The sequence below is a fragment of the Musa acuminata genome, chromosome BXJ1-1 (assembly GCF_036884655.1).
Source record: "Musa acuminata AAA Group cultivar baxijiao chromosome BXJ1-1, Cavendish_Baxijiao_AAA, whole genome shotgun sequence".
Classification (NCBI taxonomy): Eukaryota; Viridiplantae; Streptophyta; class Magnoliopsida; order Zingiberales; family Musaceae; genus Musa; species Musa acuminata.
The window spans coordinates 451,720-471,947 of record NC_088327.1 but is presented as its reverse complement, the minus strand read 5'-3'; the positions used below and the strand labels follow the sequence as shown (position 1 = coordinate 471,947).

The window sequence follows — 20,228 nt, the reverse complement described above, 5'->3', positions numbered from 1 at the left end:
GATTTCTTAACATCACAGGGAACATGTTCTTTGTTGACTTGTTTTGTGAAGTGTAACATAACAGGGAACATGTTCTGTACATTTCTGATACCACTTAACTAGAACTTGCGTACTCGCCCAACATTTGTTCTCTTGAATGAAGCTTCAAGAGGCGTAGGCAGTTTAGTGAGCGTCGTTTCAACGTTGGATTGGATCAGTCACTCGTTATCCAATCCATGTCGCCGAAACAACGTTCAAATGGATCAGTCAGTCAATCAGTCGCTCCATGTCGTCTTAGCGACGAACGCTTCACTCCCATGTCTCTCTTCTATTACACGGAACATGTCGTCTTAGCGACGAACGCTTCACTCCCATGTCTCTCTTCTATTACACGGAACAAATGTAAGTTGCTTGTGCATGTCGACAAATACCGAAAAAAATCCTACACCAATGCATCTCAAAGCCAACAACAGTCATAACCAAACTATAAAGAGATGTGTGTTCATGTCTCTCCATAAACTTGAATGACAAGCAACTAAATCATGAACAAGAAGATCTTGGGCGATATGTTACACTACGTCAATTAACCCACACCGTAGCCAGAAAAATTGGATGTACACTGAAACATTTATCTTTTTCTGCTGAATGATAATGCTAAGTACCGGTTTTGGAAAGTAGAAATAAACATCAAACAGCTCGGGGAGCCATCGCTGGCTTCATCCCAATATTTGCTCTGAAACACTTCACTTGGGGGTAATGTCACACTCTGCTGCGTCACCTGATGAGCACTGCATCAAGAACCTGAAGACAAAACATCAATCAGACGAGACAGAAAACAACTGCAATGAACAAACAGAAAGGTATCGACTTGAACAAACAGAAAGGAGCAACCGATAATCTCTCAACCCCAAAATTCCAAACTATTTAAGATCAGCTAAGGGTGTTCTGGTTATTTAATTCTATAGAAGTGCCATTCCAAAATTCAAACGCTATAAGATTTCTTCTTACCAATTTTAGTGAAGTCTACCGTGATAAGATGATTCACCTTTCACCTCTTAACATCGTTATGGCAAAAGCATAATATACTGATGACAAGATGTCAAGGTTGCTAAAAAACATGAACTTAACAAACTAAAACAGATTAACCAACAGAGAGCATTTGGCCCAAGGATGAGTATGTTACATACATATATAAGAGTATATACATATATGTGTGTATGTCTGTCTTTAGTACAGGAGATACAAAGAAACTGCATTGTGCATATGATACTGACATCAATTTAAGGCTCCGTGAGCACAATGATTTACAAAAATAGAAAAATGGATAATCAATATATATTCAGGATATGAAAAACACAACCACATGCAGCTCATCTCAGCTCAAATGTGGAAGTTGAGGCAAAAGCTTCAGGGTACAAGGACAAAAGTACTCAAAACATTTAAGAATAAACCATTTAATCATATTTGAGACAGAAAAAGGGAAAGATAGAGAGAGAGGGATTTACTAATAATGTATTCCTAGGTAAAAAAAATTGTGATATTGTAAATGACCGCCTCATGAGAAGACAAAGAAAGCACTGAAGCATGTCAAAGTGCAAGCTTAGAAAATGGGACAGGATCATTCATTTAACATAGTATCAAACGCCAAGATATAGAACAAACAAAATCTCATATTTAAAAAACTACAGAGATAAAACTTAAGGGAGCAATATAATGTATAAGAAGGGTGAGTATCTCCAGAGAACCTGCAGGTTTGTTCTTCAGAGCCCACTCTTGTGCTGCTGAAATCCCCTAAATGAAAATGTATAAGCACAACAATAAAATGAAATTTAGAACCAAAAGCTGGGACTGCAAGCATGGATGAAAAAAGTCAATACCTGTTGCACTTTAGCAGGATCAATAACAGAACCAGCAGCCTTTAGTTGTGCATAACTCAGATCCTATTAAAAAGAGAATACTTACAAAGGTAAGCCAAACTATCATCTCCAAGTTAGACGCCTCTTGCTTCATTGACGGCAGAATAGCCATGCAAGTAGCTAAAAATTAAAGCCAACAGGACTATTGTTGATATCATGATCTAGCAAATTCTCTCCTAATAAAAGTCATCTCTACATTTATGAATCTTATATAAACTCTAAATCTTGTCCTCTTCATGCAATGTCTCAATGGACACACAGTGAACAACAGAAATCAAGGCAACATTAGTAACAAGTTCCCTGAGCTTCTCCTAGACAAAAAGAACTCAATTCATTCCCTTCAAACAAGTTGTCCAGTTATAATGTAATATACATATTACATAAAATTCAAGATAAAAAAATCCAACAATACAAGGAAGAGGATAGTTGAAGTTCTACAGCTTGTAAAATATTATCTCATCATGTAACCATAGCTAAAAAGCAACATTTTATAAGACTGTCACAAGGATAGAATGTTAAGTAGTTAGGAAACAACATATTTAAAAGTTAATATTACTGTTATGATGATGTCAAAAAGTATTGTTATTAAAAGATAAAATAGGAAATATTTTGTGTTCATGATCAATTCAAGGGGATAGCAAGAGATAGACAATTAAGAAATGACTCTTTAAATGGTTGAATATGTTGAAAGAATACCGATGACCGCCATGGTCAAGATGGGTGAAATAATTCATACTAGAAGTGATTGGAAAGATAGAGGAAGTCCTAACGAGATTTTTCTGAGAACTCAAGGTTCTGATGAGTTCAACAAATAGTTTGGCTAGTGATAATGCATTGAATAGAGCTCAAATGCCAAAATGCATCCATGTAGCTAAATCCACATAGTTGGGAACTACAGCTTGTTGTTGTATTGTCTAAGATATAGAAGTTTGCTTTTGTTAGCTTCAATCCTTAGTTCTCGAAGATGCTTTTGAAGTTATACGTTTTTTCATTAGTGTTTTTTGGAACATCTTCATTTATTATTTCTAATCTTCTGATTCATTTTCACGGTTGTTCAACATAGACCCAGACATCACAAATTCTCAAACAGTCTAACAAGGTTCTCACACATTGTAATGATTGGTAGAAAACCTAAACATGTAACTTGTTCCACTTAAAAAGATCATGTCAATGTTAACTTTCTTGTTCCTGTCAAGTTTCATGTGTACCAGCCTCTCTATATATAGAGGTAAGACTGCATATATTGACCTCCTCAGACCCCGCCGGAGGGAGCTTGATGCAGCAGGTATGCCTTTGGTCTTTTTACTGTGGCATTGGTCAACTAAATAGTTATACTGAATACACAGTTACACACTATTTTCCTTCACAAAAATTGCTTGCTTCCTATGATCAAAATCTTCCTGTAGTAACACAAACTAGCATCTATCTAATCACACAAGAAAATACCACAGGCAGATGACACAAAATAATGAGCTCTGGAGGGAGACATACATAATCGCTCATTTTCTCAGGTTATAACTATGATTCTGGTCATTTAACTGCAACCTATATGCCATACGGAAGCTCCATAATTGCATATATCCATATCTAGAAAATTCCATGCAAGCAAGCAGGCAATCACACACTCATGCATGTATATGTACATGCATGCATATGTTTACATCTTTATGTACATATATGTGCTGAAACTAAATAAAAGCCCTTCTAATGATAAACATATGAACAATCCTACCTTTAAAATTTTCTTGCTTCATAACCAAGGAAAAAAATGCAATAATTAAACATCTCACGGAATATATAGCCAAATACAAAGCTCTATAGGTATATTGCAGAGCGACAACACACCTTGCCCATCGCTTACTTCTTCAACTAACTATTTTCTTTCTTTGTGGATACTAAATTGACCGCAAGCTTACCCTTTAGTCGCTCAGGTACCTCATGACTTAAGCAATTCTAGCTAAGAATGTAACAACATGTTGCATAGTTAACAGTCCTCTCAAGAGATATAATAAGCATCCTCACAAAGAGTTTGACCAGATAATGTGCTCCACATATTTTAAGTGAATTTGACGGTTGTCCACAGTGTGCTGGATTTAGGCACCAACGACAAAGGTACACTAAGCAACAGCCAATACAGTTCATGCTGTGTTGTATGCAGCCAGAAGGAAGAAAGAAAAACATGCAAACATGTGTTCCAGCTTTCCATTCCTCACCTCGAGTGGCTTCCTACCCAAACTATTATCTGGAGGAGATGAAGCATCACAGCTGTACCAATTTCCTCCATGGAAGCCCTTTGATAATTCAGTTAAGAAACCCTAAGCCCTAATAGATTTACACCTATGTGTAAGTGAACAAAACCAATTTCGTACAGTTAAAGTGGTCTTGTTCTCTTTTTTTAGCAGGTTCAACATTGAACATATTGCTTTCGAAAAAAAGAAACATTCAACATATCACACATGTATCTGCTTGCTGATTCCACATCTTATCCTTTGTCAGAATAGAATGCTTTTGAGGACATTTTTTTTCTCAAAACTCAACCACAATTCTTCTCCCGTGACGCTTTATTTTTCATGTTACCCTTTGCACATATATACTAAGTAGCCCGTAGACCGACCAGAAAACATCTATCTATATAAGATCCAACAGGAGATGGTGAAGATAGGACAGTTGCATGAAATTCTTTTTTTCCTGTGAAACAGTACATGATGCTCAAGTTACCTCTAGTATGAAGACTAGACACTTTTCTGAAATAATATTATTATATTTTTCATTCATACTTTTCAAGGTGTACTTGGCAATCATGCCACTACAATAGTCTCAAAGAGTAACCATATTATATTAACATCCAAATAACTTATGATGCAGAACTTACTTGCACATTTTGTTGTAGGGTTCCACCAGAAGCTTGATACTAAAATAGCAACGGAAAGGTGTAAATCTTTGGAAGAAAAAAGATCTAGATGTAAAGAAAATAAAAAATCACTACCAGTTGTAAAGGTTGAAGAGGTTGCATTTGTGATTGTTGCCTCATCAGTTGAGGTTGCATTTGCTGTGTCGACAGAACTTGCTGGGTTGGTTGAATCTGTGTGTGTGATTGAGTATCAGATGGTGATGGAAGCTGTTGGAAAGAAAGTTTTTGTTGTTGCTGCTGCAATAAGAGCAATTTCTGATGTTGTTGCTGCTGCTCAAATAGTGTAAATTCTTCAGGCTTCTCCCACTGGAACAGTAACAATTTGGTCAATTTGAAGATTAAGGAACCAAAAACCAGGATATTGAGTTAACAGCAATATCATTCAGCAATTCCCACCTTACTCTCTTGAGTAGCACTGTTATAGTAGTACTTAAATCCATCAGGAGAGGTATGCTCTGTCCAGTTGCAGGTCATCGGAACTGCAGGAGACGTATTTACTGAATTTGGAAGAGTTGCAGTGGTTGACGGCACAACTGAAGCAGGTGTGCTGGAAGATGTTGTAGGAGGGATGGATGACGACTGTGGTCCAGTCCATGCAGACTGCAGAACACATTTTATGCAATAAAACTTTTAAATGAACAAGTCAACAACATTGATGCAGAAAGAAGGATTTGACAGCAAGAGAAGCTTTGAAGCAGCTACATGACATTATGGTTCATGAAAGAACCTACCAAAAATTGAAGGTGGAAATTCAGTTCCCAATGACTAAAAAATGGCAGACACTTTATGAATATTTTCAATTGGCTTAACCTGCAGTTTAGTAGACTCAGAAACATGCTGCTGTTGTTGCATTTGTTGCAGCTGCTGTTGCAGTTGGAGAATTGCCTGTTGGGATGATTGAAAGCTAGATTGTAAAGCTTGGGCTTGCTGCTGAAGCAGCATCTGGGGTAGTTGTGCTGGAAACTGTTGGATAGGCTGCTGAAGAAGCTGCTGTGTGACATTAGATGTGGCAAACTGTGGAAGATTGGCGGCAGGCATAGCTTGTTGTTGCAGGCTTAAAGGAGCCTGCAATGCCATGGAAGAGGCACTTTGCTGGGCTAAAGGCTGCAAGGATGCTTGTCCACCCAGTCCAGGTAACTGTTGGGATGGTATGTTTTGACCTCCAGATTGAGGAAGTTGAAGCTGGCCAAAATGTTGCAGAGGTGATTGCAAATTTAGAGCATGGGGGTGGGAAACTGGAGGCTGTTGGGTATTCAGTTTTAAATGTGGAGGGAAGTTTTGAGGGGGCATCAGTGGCTTCTCCAACTGTGATACTTGCTGACCAACAAAGGAAGGGAGTGATGCCATCGAAGGATTGAATCCCTACATAATGAAACAACTAGTAAGCTAAAAGTATTAATATTATTGTGTAGTTTGTTGTATTAAAATTGGACTAATCAAGCTCAGACAATCAGACAAAAAACAGAAAGATGAATCAGCACCTGTTGCGATGAAGGTGGCACTGGAAGCGTTGAGGTTGTTCCATTAGAGTGGGAAGACGATCCGAATGACTCGGGATTCATTGGATGCCAAGCATCAGATGATTTACGCCCATTCCTTGGCTCATCCAGGTTAGCTGTTGGCCTGTAACCAAAAGCATTTGGCATTAGAAAAAGAAAATGTCAAGAAAAGAATATATTTTTCAATCAAAATGATTCTTACTACCACATTTATAAATCCCTTGAGCACATATCCATACTATCATACCATTCTAAATGATTCTCTCTCATTTTATCCTCTAGCAAAACGATACCTACTTGTTCATAAATAAAAATATTTTTTTTCCTATCTTTCCTAGTAACTCCATGCATTCACCTCGACATTCTCATCTTAGCAAGAAACTTTTTGTATATTTTCTTAACCAAATCCATAGAACATTACTGGTCAAACAATTATCTTATAAATTTTTCCTTTTATAAAAACTAAAATTTATGAATAAATAATTAAAATAGCCACTCACAAGATGTGGACCACTCATACAATTCTAGGCCTTTAGCTCCTGCACATCTTAAAGCCATCAAGTGAAGGACTGCCTATCAATATGTGTGCAATGAACCACAATTGAAAAAGGCTCCGTTTAAAATATTTGTACCGCATTTGTTTTTATTATCAACATTTTTAATTTCATCACCGTCCGTGTAAACCAACCACTGGCTTAGAGCTATGCCAGTCAATGCAAGCACGTCAGGCACGGCAACATGCACCATGCACATAACACCCTGGGCAGCACTAGCCAGAGAGCAGATTTGGTACATTGGTATATGCAGTAACAGGACGTGCATCCAAATGTCCCAAAGATTACAAGACACTAATATCGTAATATGTCAACCATTTAATTTTCTCAAAATCTCTAACATAGCATTTCCTCCAGTAGATAACCAAACCTGATGACTAATGCTGCTTCAGATCGAGGACTGAAACCAGGACCACCAAATGCTGGTCCACTCCTGTAACAGGAAAGTTACACGACAAAGTATTACAATAAGCATAATATAAAAAAAGAAAAAAAAAAGAATGCTTGATGACTGAAACTGCTCCTCTAAGCTCTTGACAAGAAGGGTATAGTTTTCATCAAAAACCTCTGGTCTCCTGGCCTTGGCCGCTTAGGATCAGCAAATCGAACAACTAACGGTTGATCACATCCCTAATAGCAGATGGAAGAAAGGAACTTGATCAGTAAGTTGAACATATGAAAATGTTATCTAACTAAACAACTTACACTCATCACATAAATTCCATTAAGAGCATTCAAAGCTGCTGATGCCATCTCTCTAGTTGAGAATTTTACAAAGCCACATCCTTCACAACTCATATTGAAAATATGTTAGAAGTAAACACAAAAGGAAACAGGCAATAAATGAAACTTCCACATTATGTGCATCGACCTACCACGACTTTGCCCTGATGAATCTCTCATTAAGTAGACATCTTCCACTCGCCCATATGGAGAAAATATCTGCCACACAAATACCAGACTTTTACAAATAACACGAAAACTATGAGATCTCACTAATTAGGAAGAACCAGTAAAGTTGCTTCCAATCAGAAAATGTTTTAACATTTGTATTCAATTTTGGTATATTCTTTCAGAGGTCATCTGGTTATCAAATACTGATATTAGCAAAGCATTTAGTTTCATTAGAACTAGTGGAAGCATAGAAGTTACTTCCTTGACGAAAAGATATTATAGAAACTTACTTCCTCAATCTCCTTTGCATTGGCTAGCTTGTTAAGTGATGCGACAAACAGTTTGTCTTCAGCAGCACCTAAGACAAATTTTGTAGAATCAGAAAAGGCAAAACAAACACTTCCAAACTTGGTACACACTCATGTATGCCTTTAGTTCCAACTTTTAAATAGTTCCTTGCCAGATGTCATTCACAGAATACATTTTTATGACAAAAGTAAAGCAAAATCCAAACATTGAATCCCATACGTATATGTAGGAAAATGTCAAAATTGTAGACAATAATTCTGAAGCACCTCAAAACTGTCTTGTATTGGTCTCTTGGACCTAAGCTTATACATGCACAGAAGCACTTACTAATGTATTTTTCTGTTTAGTTGACACAACTTTCATCTCAAACAGACTTGGTAAAGTCTAAGTTGTGAAAACTTCAATCACTCAACAGCTCTTTTCAGCCTTCTCTATCAGAGAAGAGGGTAAGACAGATGCAGAATCAAAAAATCATACCCAGAAGGGGCACAAAGTTTGTGAGATTTGAATTGAAACGGAATTCTTAGAATAACACAATACGGTACTTTCCCCAAAAAGATGCTTAAATAGACTGAAAAAAACATAAATGCTTGGAGTTTAAGACAGCTGTCAAATTAAAATTTAAACATAGAAGTATATGATGCGAAAATCATTAAACTGAGATAATACAGACCAAAAATTGAAAAAGATATATGATGCACATAAAGCTATAAACCACAAGTTGAAGTAACACATAGGTTAGATCAATATACAACACCTATCATAACTAAAAAATTTAATAAATAAAATAACAGCCAAATATAGATGAGAAAGATATAAGAGAGCACTATAAAGAAACAGGTCAAAAATAAAGATGATAAAACTGCAAAAATTGTAAACTAGAGTACAAGTAACAACAATAAAAAAATATCCAAAAAAACTATTTAAAAAAAATGAAACAAATACTCATACTAAGATTGCTACAGATTATTTTATAAAATGGCTTTGACCATGGGGTACACCTAAGAGAATATCAAATAAGTTACAGAAAGATACTCAGGTTAACAAATGAACTTAAGATTTATATTAAGATACTGAACACAAATGATATGTATATTAAGATACTGAACACAGAATATAATGTTGTTATGAGCTAAGAAAGATGTCTTTTCTGGAGAGAGAAGAAAAACACATCATTTTAAATGTTTTGAGAATTCTTATATGTGATATGATCATCATTAGATGGTACCATGGTGATTCCGATCTCCATCAGCATATCTTACTTGAATAGGTCCCGAGCCCTGAGAAAACCATAGATGTAATCAATCAAGTTATACTATAAAGTATAAACAACAAAATTGCTTCAAAAGTGCATCGGCTTTGTAGCCAAGAAAAACACATCATCAAAGGCACACAACAAATTGGAATAGTACCCACCCCAGGCAACGTATACTGATTGTGCAAAGCCCTGATGGCTCTGTCAGCCTCGTCAGAAGTTGCATACTTGACGAAACAACAACCTGTAAGGAAAGGTTATGTTTCTTGACCCAGCTAGATAACAATAATTATTAATGTAAATAATGTAAATGATACATGCATGACATGGCCAAAAAAAACTGAAAGTTTATCACTATACATTAATTAGCCCAAAACAAATGGTCAAAGGACCAGAAAGTCCCTTCTTTCATATGTTAGAAAACGTTAACACATATTCTAGACATCCTTAAAAAAATAAAAGAAACCTTTAAAAGGATGATGCAATTGCAGGGATGCAACTAGAACATGCAAGGAGTTCAGACTATCAGCAGGGACAAACAAGACAAAAGGTGTTAAGCACGGATTTTTTCATAGTGTAATTTACTAACAAAAGAATAATGTGGAAATCAACAAAATCTAAAAGCTCTGGAGCATAGATAGCAATATAGTATAACATAATGGTGCATACAGATAATATGACATAGCAAATCACCAAAACAAAAAGATAAAATGGCATAGATATTCAATAAAAATAAGATAATATACATGCCAAATGCATAACCCATTTATGCCACAAATCTTCATAGCACTTGAACTAACAGAGAATATGAAAGTTGCAATAGAAAAAGCAAGGATGTATTAAAAATGACCAGAATTTATAAAAAAAAAGAAGTAAATGTCAACATTTAAAACAAATCCAATAATCAAGACCAAGAAAATTCCAAATAACAAATCCCTAACTATCCATCATCAAAAGATTAACATGAGAATGAAGAAACCAAAGTAATCTACAAGGGTGTCCAGGAGGCAGGAAGACCCAAAGATATATAATTTTACAAAATTGTTTGAATATAAAGCACTTTGAAATAATTGTTTGATGAAAAGGCACTTTGAACACTTTTCGTAAGTTACCCAATTACTATGATTATCCAGATGTATTTGGTACAGGTATGCCAAAAGTTCTAATGCATCTACTATGTTGAAGTGAGCCAATTTCTGATTTGACAAGATGAAACCCTTTATAACAAGAAAATATTCTAGACAAATGGCATGCCTCTGCAAATAACTTATAATGAAAAATAATAATACATTATAATTTACAAACATGATACGAACAATATTGTGAATGCAAACAAATTGCTTTAGTCATGGTCTATAATTATAAATCATATCCAGGCAAACACTTTATTTTGCCTCTACATGGGACACACACACACGATCCAAGTTTAAAAGCTGGTCATGAGTCTCAACTATCAAGACACAATGCAAACCAAAGTGCACCAACATAAGTCTCACACAAGATGTCCTGCCCAAGGAGACTCTTGCAGAAATATTATCAAGAAACAAAAAAACACAACCAATATCACTTCCAGGATTTTGACACTGAAACATTCAAAAAATTGTGGAAGGCTGACATGTTATGCTTATAAACATGTATGATTGTGTTTTAAAGTAAAATTCAAATGTCAAAGTATCCTAATAAAAAAGCATGACTGACAAAGGACAGTTTCCAGAGGACATTCTATCATCTTATTATCATGCTCTAACATTAAAAATGTCAAATTTTAGATGAGTATACACTTGTTGTAATGAAAATAGAAAAGTCCTTATGGTGTTCTTCTTTGACAACATATGGACACAGGCGAACAAACATGTCAAAGAGGCAGAAGAGCTTAGTAAGTAAAGCAGACACTGCATCTTGACTTGAAGGAACAAAAGCTACAGTAATGCTTGATGAGGAACGAGATGAACAGTCAAAATATATTAAAGCAAAGTTATCCCGAGCTCCAATTTCAGATATTCTTTTGCGATATCAGATAATTAGACACCCAAACATTTCAAGACACTTGAGCGTTGAAAAAATTTTCTAATATTGCCGTGATGTCTAAAACTCTCACATATATTGAAACTATATGCAAAAATACAATTTCACATATGAAAATATAAGTCCAACCACACAAAATGCTGGAACCCCTTGAAACCTTGGGCACTTGATGACTACCAAACAAATCAAAGAATGGGTTCAAGAATTAAGATCATTCTGGAAGAAACAGTATGTGTGTGTGTGTGTGTATATATATATATATATATATCAACTTCACCAAATGCATGCATGCATTCAGCCTTTTTTGTCACGGAACAATAATACAATCTTTGTTCTCCCCACTTCCGAGAATAATTTCAATGAACTTACACTTATTGTCAAATTGCTTTACAAACAATATGACATTATGCATACATATATTCACCAAGCAACGCCCAGCACCAGAAGAATAAGAACATCAGCAAGTTCAGTAATGAAATTAGTGTAAAGTCCATATTTCAAACAATATGCACAAATTTGTCTTGAGAATACAATCTGTACAGTTCCCAAGCACCAGAACAAAAAGATAATAGGAAGATCAGCAAGCCCAGCAATGCAATTAATATAGATTCCATGTCTCAAACAAATTGCACAAGCACTAAGGAATATCCTCAGTAAAATTAGATTTTGAACACCACATCTGATTTTTTAACCAAGCTTCACAAAGCTATGACTTGATGTGCCAACATCCATTAGGAAAAGATTGATGCTGAACGTAGAGATCATCATATCTACATGATATAAATAAAACTAACCAAATCAAATAACGAGCTTCTGCAACAAGCTCAGGCCCCAGCATTATACACATAAGACAAGGACACACAATGTAAAACTGCTGTCTGATAAAACAGTAATTGGATAATATGAATTATCAAAACCTCTTTTATTGCACTCTTTTGCAAAAGCAGCAAATAAAAGAGTAAAGAATTTTTTGAAATCTGAGCTGAAAAAACAATGTTTCAGTTCCATGTAGATGTTCAACATTCCATGAAACATGTTGACAACTAAGATACATTACACAATATCAACAGCACAGGTCTGATATCATTCAGCAACTAGTAACTTATGGTTCTCCAGTGAACCAAATCTAAATAATGTAACTCTCGAATAGCATTATAAACTCAATTCTGAACATGGAAAAGGCATGCATGGACAACTTGATTAAAATCAAGAAAATCATTACAGCCACAGTGAAACAGACAGCACTATGCCACCAAAAATATTAAAAGCATGTTGGATTAACAGTAAACAAAATTCAGTCAACAACTGGCAATTCTCTTAGCAAAGAAAACCACTCAAATTTTTGCAGTAGAAAAAATTTGATAGCCCAAAAAGGGGTACTAGCGGAAGATACATCAAAAAGAAACAATTTCTGATGGCAATGTGCAAGTATATGACTTCTTGTTAACTGATCAATTAATATCAGCGAGAGATAGAGAAATTTATGACTTCTTGCATATTCTTGTTAACTGATCCTGAGGAAATTGTACATATTAATAATAATAAATAGGTAACCAAGTATCCAATACTCAAGCCATCTCAGGATTTGAAGTTCAAATATACTCCCTACCACTGAAGGAAGTTGTTTCCTACAAACCGAAGTCACAAAGCTCAGGTGCAGTGAAGCAAAGGGAAAAAGCATCAGAGATCAAAGTAATGCTCATAGGGAAGTAATAAATTAAAATGTGAGTCCACCACCTTTACATACAATTGTAGTTTTCTGCTGCTGGAAAGAATGAGATCAAATAAATGAAGTATGCTTGCTAAATATAAAGGAAAACATTGTCACTGTGTGACTCCTAGGTTTCAAAATCCAAAACTGCAAAAATTTGCCTGCAGATCTTCTTTTTACATTCAAGCACAACTACCAAATTTAATGATATTTACGCAAAGAACAAAGGAACCATTAGAACCAAGGCATCATTCTAATTCCCGCAGAACTAACACTTGGAGAGATGATAATAACTTGTTCCAAACTGAAAGAAGGGTTTCCAGATCCACACAACATTAACAACAACAGAAAGTTCTTTCAAGTTAATGAAACCTTATAGACAAACTTGCTGCCAAACTATGTTGTGCAATATACCAATCAATATCTGAATGTAAGCTGTACCAATCTAGACAAGGAGCAGGTTTCACTAGTGACAACAAAGCAAACCAAAAGCATGTGTCTAGGGATCTATTACTCCACAAGAATATACCTTGGTGTGATATAGCAACAATGCACATCGACCAATAGATTAAACAAACAAAAGAGTGTTGTTCTCATATCTCGATAGGAGGAATCAGAGAATAAAGATGGAATAAGTCAATAAGAATTATGAGTATATTGCAGATCCATGCAAACTAAAAAGAGAATAATAAGAGGAAGAAGCATAAAGAAATAAGCTGGTTTATTTCCCACTGATGACAAAAGACAGCACCTTGATTATCAGATATTAATCTTAGTACACTGTTCAATTGAAGCATAAGATGTGAAACATCAAACATCATGTGCTGCCATAAAAAAAAAAGATGCAAAGCCAAGATGAGAAAAAAATATTCAATCAAATTAATATTTTTCATTTTTTGTGTACAGCTAATAAGCTGATTAAACAGTAAATATAGATGGATCCAGTTTCTGAAACTGTGTGAAGCAGCCATATTTTTCATTATGGGATATTAGAATGTCAAGATATCCATCAAGCAAATCAATATGGCCATAGGCATGGCTGAGGAAACCAAAAAAGCACAAGAATAAACAACCAGAGAAATACCATTCACAGAACTGGACAAAAAGCCTCAATTGTCAAAATATGACCAACAAAATCCAAGTAACAATGTACCACCTAAATTGACACATTAACGAATGTCACAGACTTGCAGGAGCTGGAATCAAGAAAATTAGAGTTCAAAAGAGCAACAATTGCTCTTGAAAAGTGCAGAATTGCTCTCAGAATCATTATGAACAAATTGAAAGCTGATTTTATCCCATGATAATGGATTTTGAGTTTTTTTACATCTCAACAGCTAACGCATAAATCAAATCAGCTGTCAACCAATTAAAGAAAAATTACCAATATCCAGGAAGGAAAGGGGGGTTGTAAATTCCTGATTATAGCACATAAACAGAACTCGTGGCAATTTCCACATGCACATAGCAAAAATGAACCCACTTTTACCATGACAGTACGCACCATACGAGTAACAATGCAAGAACACAAAAACTCAGAAGCTCTCAAATGGTTGTTCTCTGCATTTAATATCCAAAGGTTTCTAACATCAACAAAGCTCTCAAATTTAATACAGAGGACACACAAAGGAACACTGCCAGAACCCAGAAGTACGCAAGGTGGTGCAACAGTGAAGCAAAATGTACACCACCACAGCCACATATATGAGGATCTAACAGTTCAGCTTAGTGAATGGTCCATTGAAAGGTATCACTCAGCCGTATTACACAAGACATTTGCACAAAAATCACACATCAAATTTGAAACTTCAGCTTCATTAGCTCAAACAGATACGTAATGACGTGCCAAAAAGAAGTCCCATCCTCCAGGAATTGTTTTTGGCACTGAACTAAATGTGAATGCAGGTATACCGTAGTCCATCCAGGTGTCACAAAGAGACTAGAATACATTTAGAACTGACATGCATGTCAATCTCAGAAAACTACCTCGTTCAAATAAGAGGTCCATTAACATCCAAGGCAGAAAATAAAACACAAAACGCACATACAATCATCCACCCATACTGTCTGATGCTGACAATGTCACAGCCACAGAACAATGATTACTCACATTCATCCATGGGAAGGTGAAGGGAAGAGACTTCACATAATACACAGTGGTATCAACGCCTGACAACATTATGACACGTAAGCCACTGGCTTCCATGCTTCATGCTACAGATGAAAAATCAGAAGTCCAGCTACCAAAAGAAGGGGAATGGCTTAAGCTTTCGCACAACAACATGCAACCAAGCCAAGAATCCAGGTTCAAACACAACCATTGTAATAACCACAACTGGACCATATTAATCACTTGGTTCAAAGATCATCTGGGAACATCCAACAACATAAACTGCAAGGGCAAACCTTCAAAACCAATCAAAGCACAGAATATTTTTCTTGTCAATGTTTGTCCTTATCATATTCAAAAGTGTTAAGTGTTTTTAAGTAACTGACATACTTCTAAAGCATGCATCAGATGCATAATTGCATCTCCGTCAACTGCAATACACCAATGGCAGACAACCACACACCATGACAAACAGTAAAATTGCACCTACTGACTTGCTCAACATGGCTTATAAAATGCACTGCTGCACCAACAGATACTAGAGAGTCATTTTATTTGAAGCTAAAGTCAATAACCATTGATGGTCTTCAAGTATTCTTCTTCTCGATGTAGAGAAAAAGCAGAATGGAAACAATGCCAAGCAAACCAATAAGAAGAGGCAACCGTTCCAAAACCAAACTGAGAGGAGAGATGACCATATTGTTCTCTGGTTACCACTCAGGAACCTGGAAAAAAACAGACAAAAGATGACAGTGAAAAGTTAAAAAGGATCAGAGCAAACCTTGTTGCTCGCCAGTTTTCCTATCCTTTATGAAAGCCACTTCAATGACATCTCCATGCACCTCAAACAATGGGCGTATCTGAGGGACAAGTAATAGGTTATGATGATAACTTCACAATGACAGAGGTCCACATCAAAATTTAAAAGAAAAAAACTACAACCAAACACCAAAGGAGACATTACGAAAGTGAAATCAATGAAAGATTGGCCAGCAAACATACATGCAGTATATTTTTTAAAACCAGATCCATGTCAGAGGATAAGAAAAGTCACCACAGTAAGTCAATATTTCATAAGTGCAAAATTCATCGGTGGATACTGGGATCTCATAGTTCAGGTATCATCGCATATTGATCAAAAAGGAAGCACATAAAAAACTATAATGTAGCTTTTCTTAACAAAATAAAAATAACAACCCCAACAAGATTCTGACAGGGAGAAAACCACTGCCAAGGCCACAAGACAAACCATGTTTAATGTTCTGATCACATTCATATGTCACATCCAATCTTAGAACTGCCTTCCATTTCTTGTATACCTACAATACCAACAAAAACAAAAGCATGTGGCATTGGCACCATACTACTTTCTAGCCAGTAAATATCATTAAGGGAAATATCCACATCATGCCCCATTATAATTGTTCATTGAAGAGACTTCTGTAATGTCTACATCACATGAAACAATCTAATGGAAACAATTTTGTTACATCCATCTGATAATTCAAACTACCGTATGAACTTCATCCACCACTACATAATTATTTCAAAGAATTGACAAGTAATACTCTGAATGGCAAATTAATCTTCATCAGCATCACATTACTATAAAAAAAAAGCACATTGCTTAATGGATTAACAAACTAAGCTCATCCTGCACCTAATGATAGATGCTCATCAGAACACACCAAAATGTAAAGTAGCACATTGGTGCGTAACAAATCTCAGAATAAATCTTCAAGTATCTAACAAAAGCTGGAACATAATCAAGCTGAAGAAATTACTCATCGGTCTTATTTGTACTTGATATAAACTTGTTCGGATTCTTAAGTTAAAACATATAATAATATAACTTCATGGGTTTCAACTTCTTTCCACAGAAAACTTTGTATAGCGAAAAGAATCACCATTAGTATAGTTTTTGTCACCATATTTGCTACAAACAATGAGACAGAATGGCAACCAATGTCCATTATTACTTACATTCCTGTGATTATTATCGTTCATTACCTCACTAAAGTCAAATAAAAAACTAAAAAATATTATCTCTCATAGGTAACTGCAATTTATGCACAATAACAGAACAGTATTTGGACCGATAAGGCATCTGAATATAATCTAAATTTCAAATGTGCATCTGAAACATATTTCAGTAGCATGTAGCATCATACTCAAATTCATATCAAAAGGAGATTCATGAAGATGAACATAAAGAGTTGCTAACACAAACCGTTGTTGTTTCTGCTTCTGCTGTTATATCATACTCATTAGATATAAAATGAAGACGAAGCAATAGTGTGGTAGATATACTGAGAGAATCAATAAGTATCTTACAATAGGAATCAAGGAGAGAACAGTAATGATGACAGTTATGGAAGACAATAGATGGTAAAAAATTCAAAAAATTCACATAACCATCACGAAAAACAACATTGACTTACATCTTCTTCAGTTGCTGTCCTTGGGACTGCTCCAATAAAAAGTTTGGCAAATTTATTCCCACCAGTACGATCTAGATAATATTGGTAAAATAAAATGACAAAAAGGTTATTGCGAGTTCACAGATATTAATTTTGAGACAAAAAACAATTATTCACTTGAAATAGTGACACTTACAGAACATATCACTCATAAAGCCATATGACAGCAATATATGAGATGCAATTCAACTTCGATTATCATTAAATAACAATAGAAAAAAGTGACATCACATATTTTACTTGCATGCACTATAATCAGTTAGTAGTAAGAACTCAAAATGCAGTTTTATGAGAAGGGCATATATTTCCATACAACAACGTGCGATAATCCATTTATCATACTTTGTGATTGTATTATTTAACTGCAAGCGACAATTTAGCATGAATATATATTTGGAAAAAATACAACTGTAATTATTTATTACCAAGCATAATACTATAAGCTCTTGAGATACGAGGGTCAGTAGGACACTCACATTGAACAGTACATCAAAATTCAACATTATGATTAAATTTAATAAAACATATTCCTCGCCCACATGTTCATATTATATAGTGTGTCGTGGCTAAAAATAAAAAGAATTCATGAGGAACTTAAGAAAAAGCCACAGCACCTGAAGTATTTATCATTCCTGACAAAAATAACAGTAACACGCAATTACAATTTCCATAAGATATATACGATACGAAATTCTCATGCCCTAGCATCACCATCCCAATTATAATAAGAACTTTTGTTCTTTCTTAATGGCCGGTTCTGATGACCTAATTATAGTGCATCCCATGAAAGCCTAAACCTGAGTACTTTTATAATAACTTGCATGAAAATATACAAGATGGTTCATGAGAGTGATTTTTGCATGACGCCTATCTGGCTTATTTGCACAATACTTGCTTGCTCCAAAATGTCTTCATCGATTTTAGCCTAGGACAAGATAACCTAACTATCTCTCACAACATATAAGAAGAAACAACTTGCAATACAAATTTTAAAGGTTCAAAATCTCAAATAATAAATTTTTACTCGGTCTGGTGGTGTTATACTAGATCAACTTACCAAAGGCTAAGGATTGAAACAATTTTTTAAGGACATCTGCTAACGTAGCTAATAAGGGCTTTGACTGTTGACAGAAAGATCCTAAAATCAAATATCATCTTCACCACTTACCCTTTCCCCCCCCCAAAAAAAAAAGACTTGCAATACAATCAAACTTCTTGAAACAAGGAAGTCCTCCTTATTATCATGTACAATGTCATCAAAGCACCACAAATAGACAATTTTAAAATCACCCAGGCACCTTGTTGGAAGGGTAGACAATTACAAGCCAACAAGTTCAGATGCCTCAACACTTCCAAAGAAACGAGTACTAGTTGAATCTGATTGATGAAACATCACTAGAAGTCAACTGATTCTTTGAATGGCATGCCTCTAACAGTGGGTGTTAATGGATTGGCCACATTTGAGCATAACAAATGATTTAATTTCTGATTTCATGAGTGAGAACCCTGCCTAGTCGTTATAGGGGAGAACACAAGATCAACCATGACCAGGCTAAGTTTAGTAGCAAATCACGACGTAGTCGTTTTGCTCTCATTCTTGAAAAGATCCGAAAAGCTAAAAACCCTCCAGATTTATTTATCTACCGTGAAGTGCCAAAATAACGGGTGAAAAAAATAATTAAATTGCCACCAAGAGAGGGTGAGGGAGAGGGGAGAGGAAGATTCCGAGAAAGAAAGGAAGATCGTGGTTAGCAAGTCGAAACCAGCCATTAACCGCCCGACCAAAAAAAAAAAAAAAAAAGAAAATGAAACAACGACTATCATGAACCCTAACACGGTGAATGAACGACGGTAAGTACAATTTTCGAAAAGAAAAGAGAGGATCTTTGAGCTTACCTGGAGAGCCAGTTCGACCAGAGAACCCGCGCCTAGGCCCGCCCACGGACACCGGAGGGCTGAAGCCACCGGGATCACCGCCTCGGAAGCCACCGCCCGGAGGTGCGGGAAGGTCCTGAGAACCGCGGTAGGGATGGTAGCGGCCGCCATCGCCTCCGCCTCCGGCGCCACCCCTGGGATAACGGGGATGCCGCTCCGTGGGGCTGTCGGAGGACCATCGGGAGGGCATCCGCCGCCCACCGCCATCGCCGAACCGATCTCCGGAGCGGTCGTCGAAGCGGTCGCTGCGGTGCCTGTCCATGGGTATAGCTAGGGTTTGCTCCTCTTCGAACCCTAGGCGTCAGCTATACTGAAAGGGGGCAGAAGAGAGGAAGAAAAGAATCGAAGAGGACTAGCGGCCTTTTGGTTTAGACAAATATCACTGTTTTATGCATAACACACGCCTTGTCGGTTGGTTTCATCCAACCCCGATGCTACGATGCATGCGAGGTGAACCGCCTCATCTCTAGGTTTTATACAGATGCGAGTTACCATCAATGCACATGCTTGTCACGTGAGCTTCCGACTAATGCACGGGACCATAGCACCAAAGAAACACACTATCATACATATTATCTCGTTAACGAGAGAAGAAGATTCGCACACACTAATACCACGGATGCTAGTGGTGGTGGATTCGGGAAGACCGA

General features: G+C 36.3%; 1 protein-coding gene across 4 annotated transcripts; it reads right to left on the bottom strand.

The window, feature by feature from the left end:
* Positions 1 to 436: 436 nt before the first annotated feature.
* LOC135673518 (flowering time control protein FCA-like) lies at positions 437 to 19,989 on the bottom strand. 4 transcript variants are annotated; one of them, XM_065182585.1, is made up of 18 exons: positions 19,540 to 19,988; positions 17,605 to 17,675; positions 15,945 to 16,023; positions 9,479 to 9,561; positions 9,291 to 9,342; positions 8,044 to 8,111; positions 7,735 to 7,801; positions 7,565 to 7,644; positions 7,425 to 7,489; positions 7,230 to 7,292; positions 6,288 to 6,429; positions 5,617 to 6,168; positions 5,203 to 5,406; positions 4,882 to 5,112; positions 4,768 to 4,806; positions 1,857 to 1,919; positions 1,725 to 1,770; positions 437 to 780 (listed from the first exon to the last, which is right to left on the bottom strand). In XM_065182585.1, exons 1-18 carry the CDS (start codon positions 19,838 to 19,840, stop codon positions 773 to 775), a joined length of 2,214 nt encoding a protein of 737 aa, XP_065038657.1. In that variant the 5' UTR covers positions 19,841 to 19,988; the 3' UTR covers positions 437 to 772. The 4 variants fall into 4 exon arrangements, with proteins under 4 accessions (XP_065038657.1, XP_065038734.1, XP_065038818.1 ...); XM_065182662.1 differs by having other exon boundaries at positions 1,725 to 1,760; XM_065182746.1 differs by lacking the exon at positions 4,768 to 4,806 and having other exon boundaries at positions 19,540 to 19,989.
* Between the last annotated feature and the right edge of the window lie 239 nt (positions 19,990 to 20,228).

Coding starts and splice junctions, on each gene's coding strand:
- LOC135673518 (XM_065182585.1), bottom strand. CDS start 19,840: ATGGACAGGCACCGCAGCGACCGCTTCGACGACCGCTCCGGAGATCGG. Junction 16,024..17,604: donor GGACAGCAACTGAAGAAGAT/GTAAGTCAATGT, acceptor CTTGTCCCTCAG/ATACGCCCATTGTTTGAGGT. Junction 5,407..5,616: donor CTGAGTCTACTAAACTGCAG/GTTAAGCCAATT, acceptor TGTGTTCTGCAG/TCTGCATGGACTGGACCACA.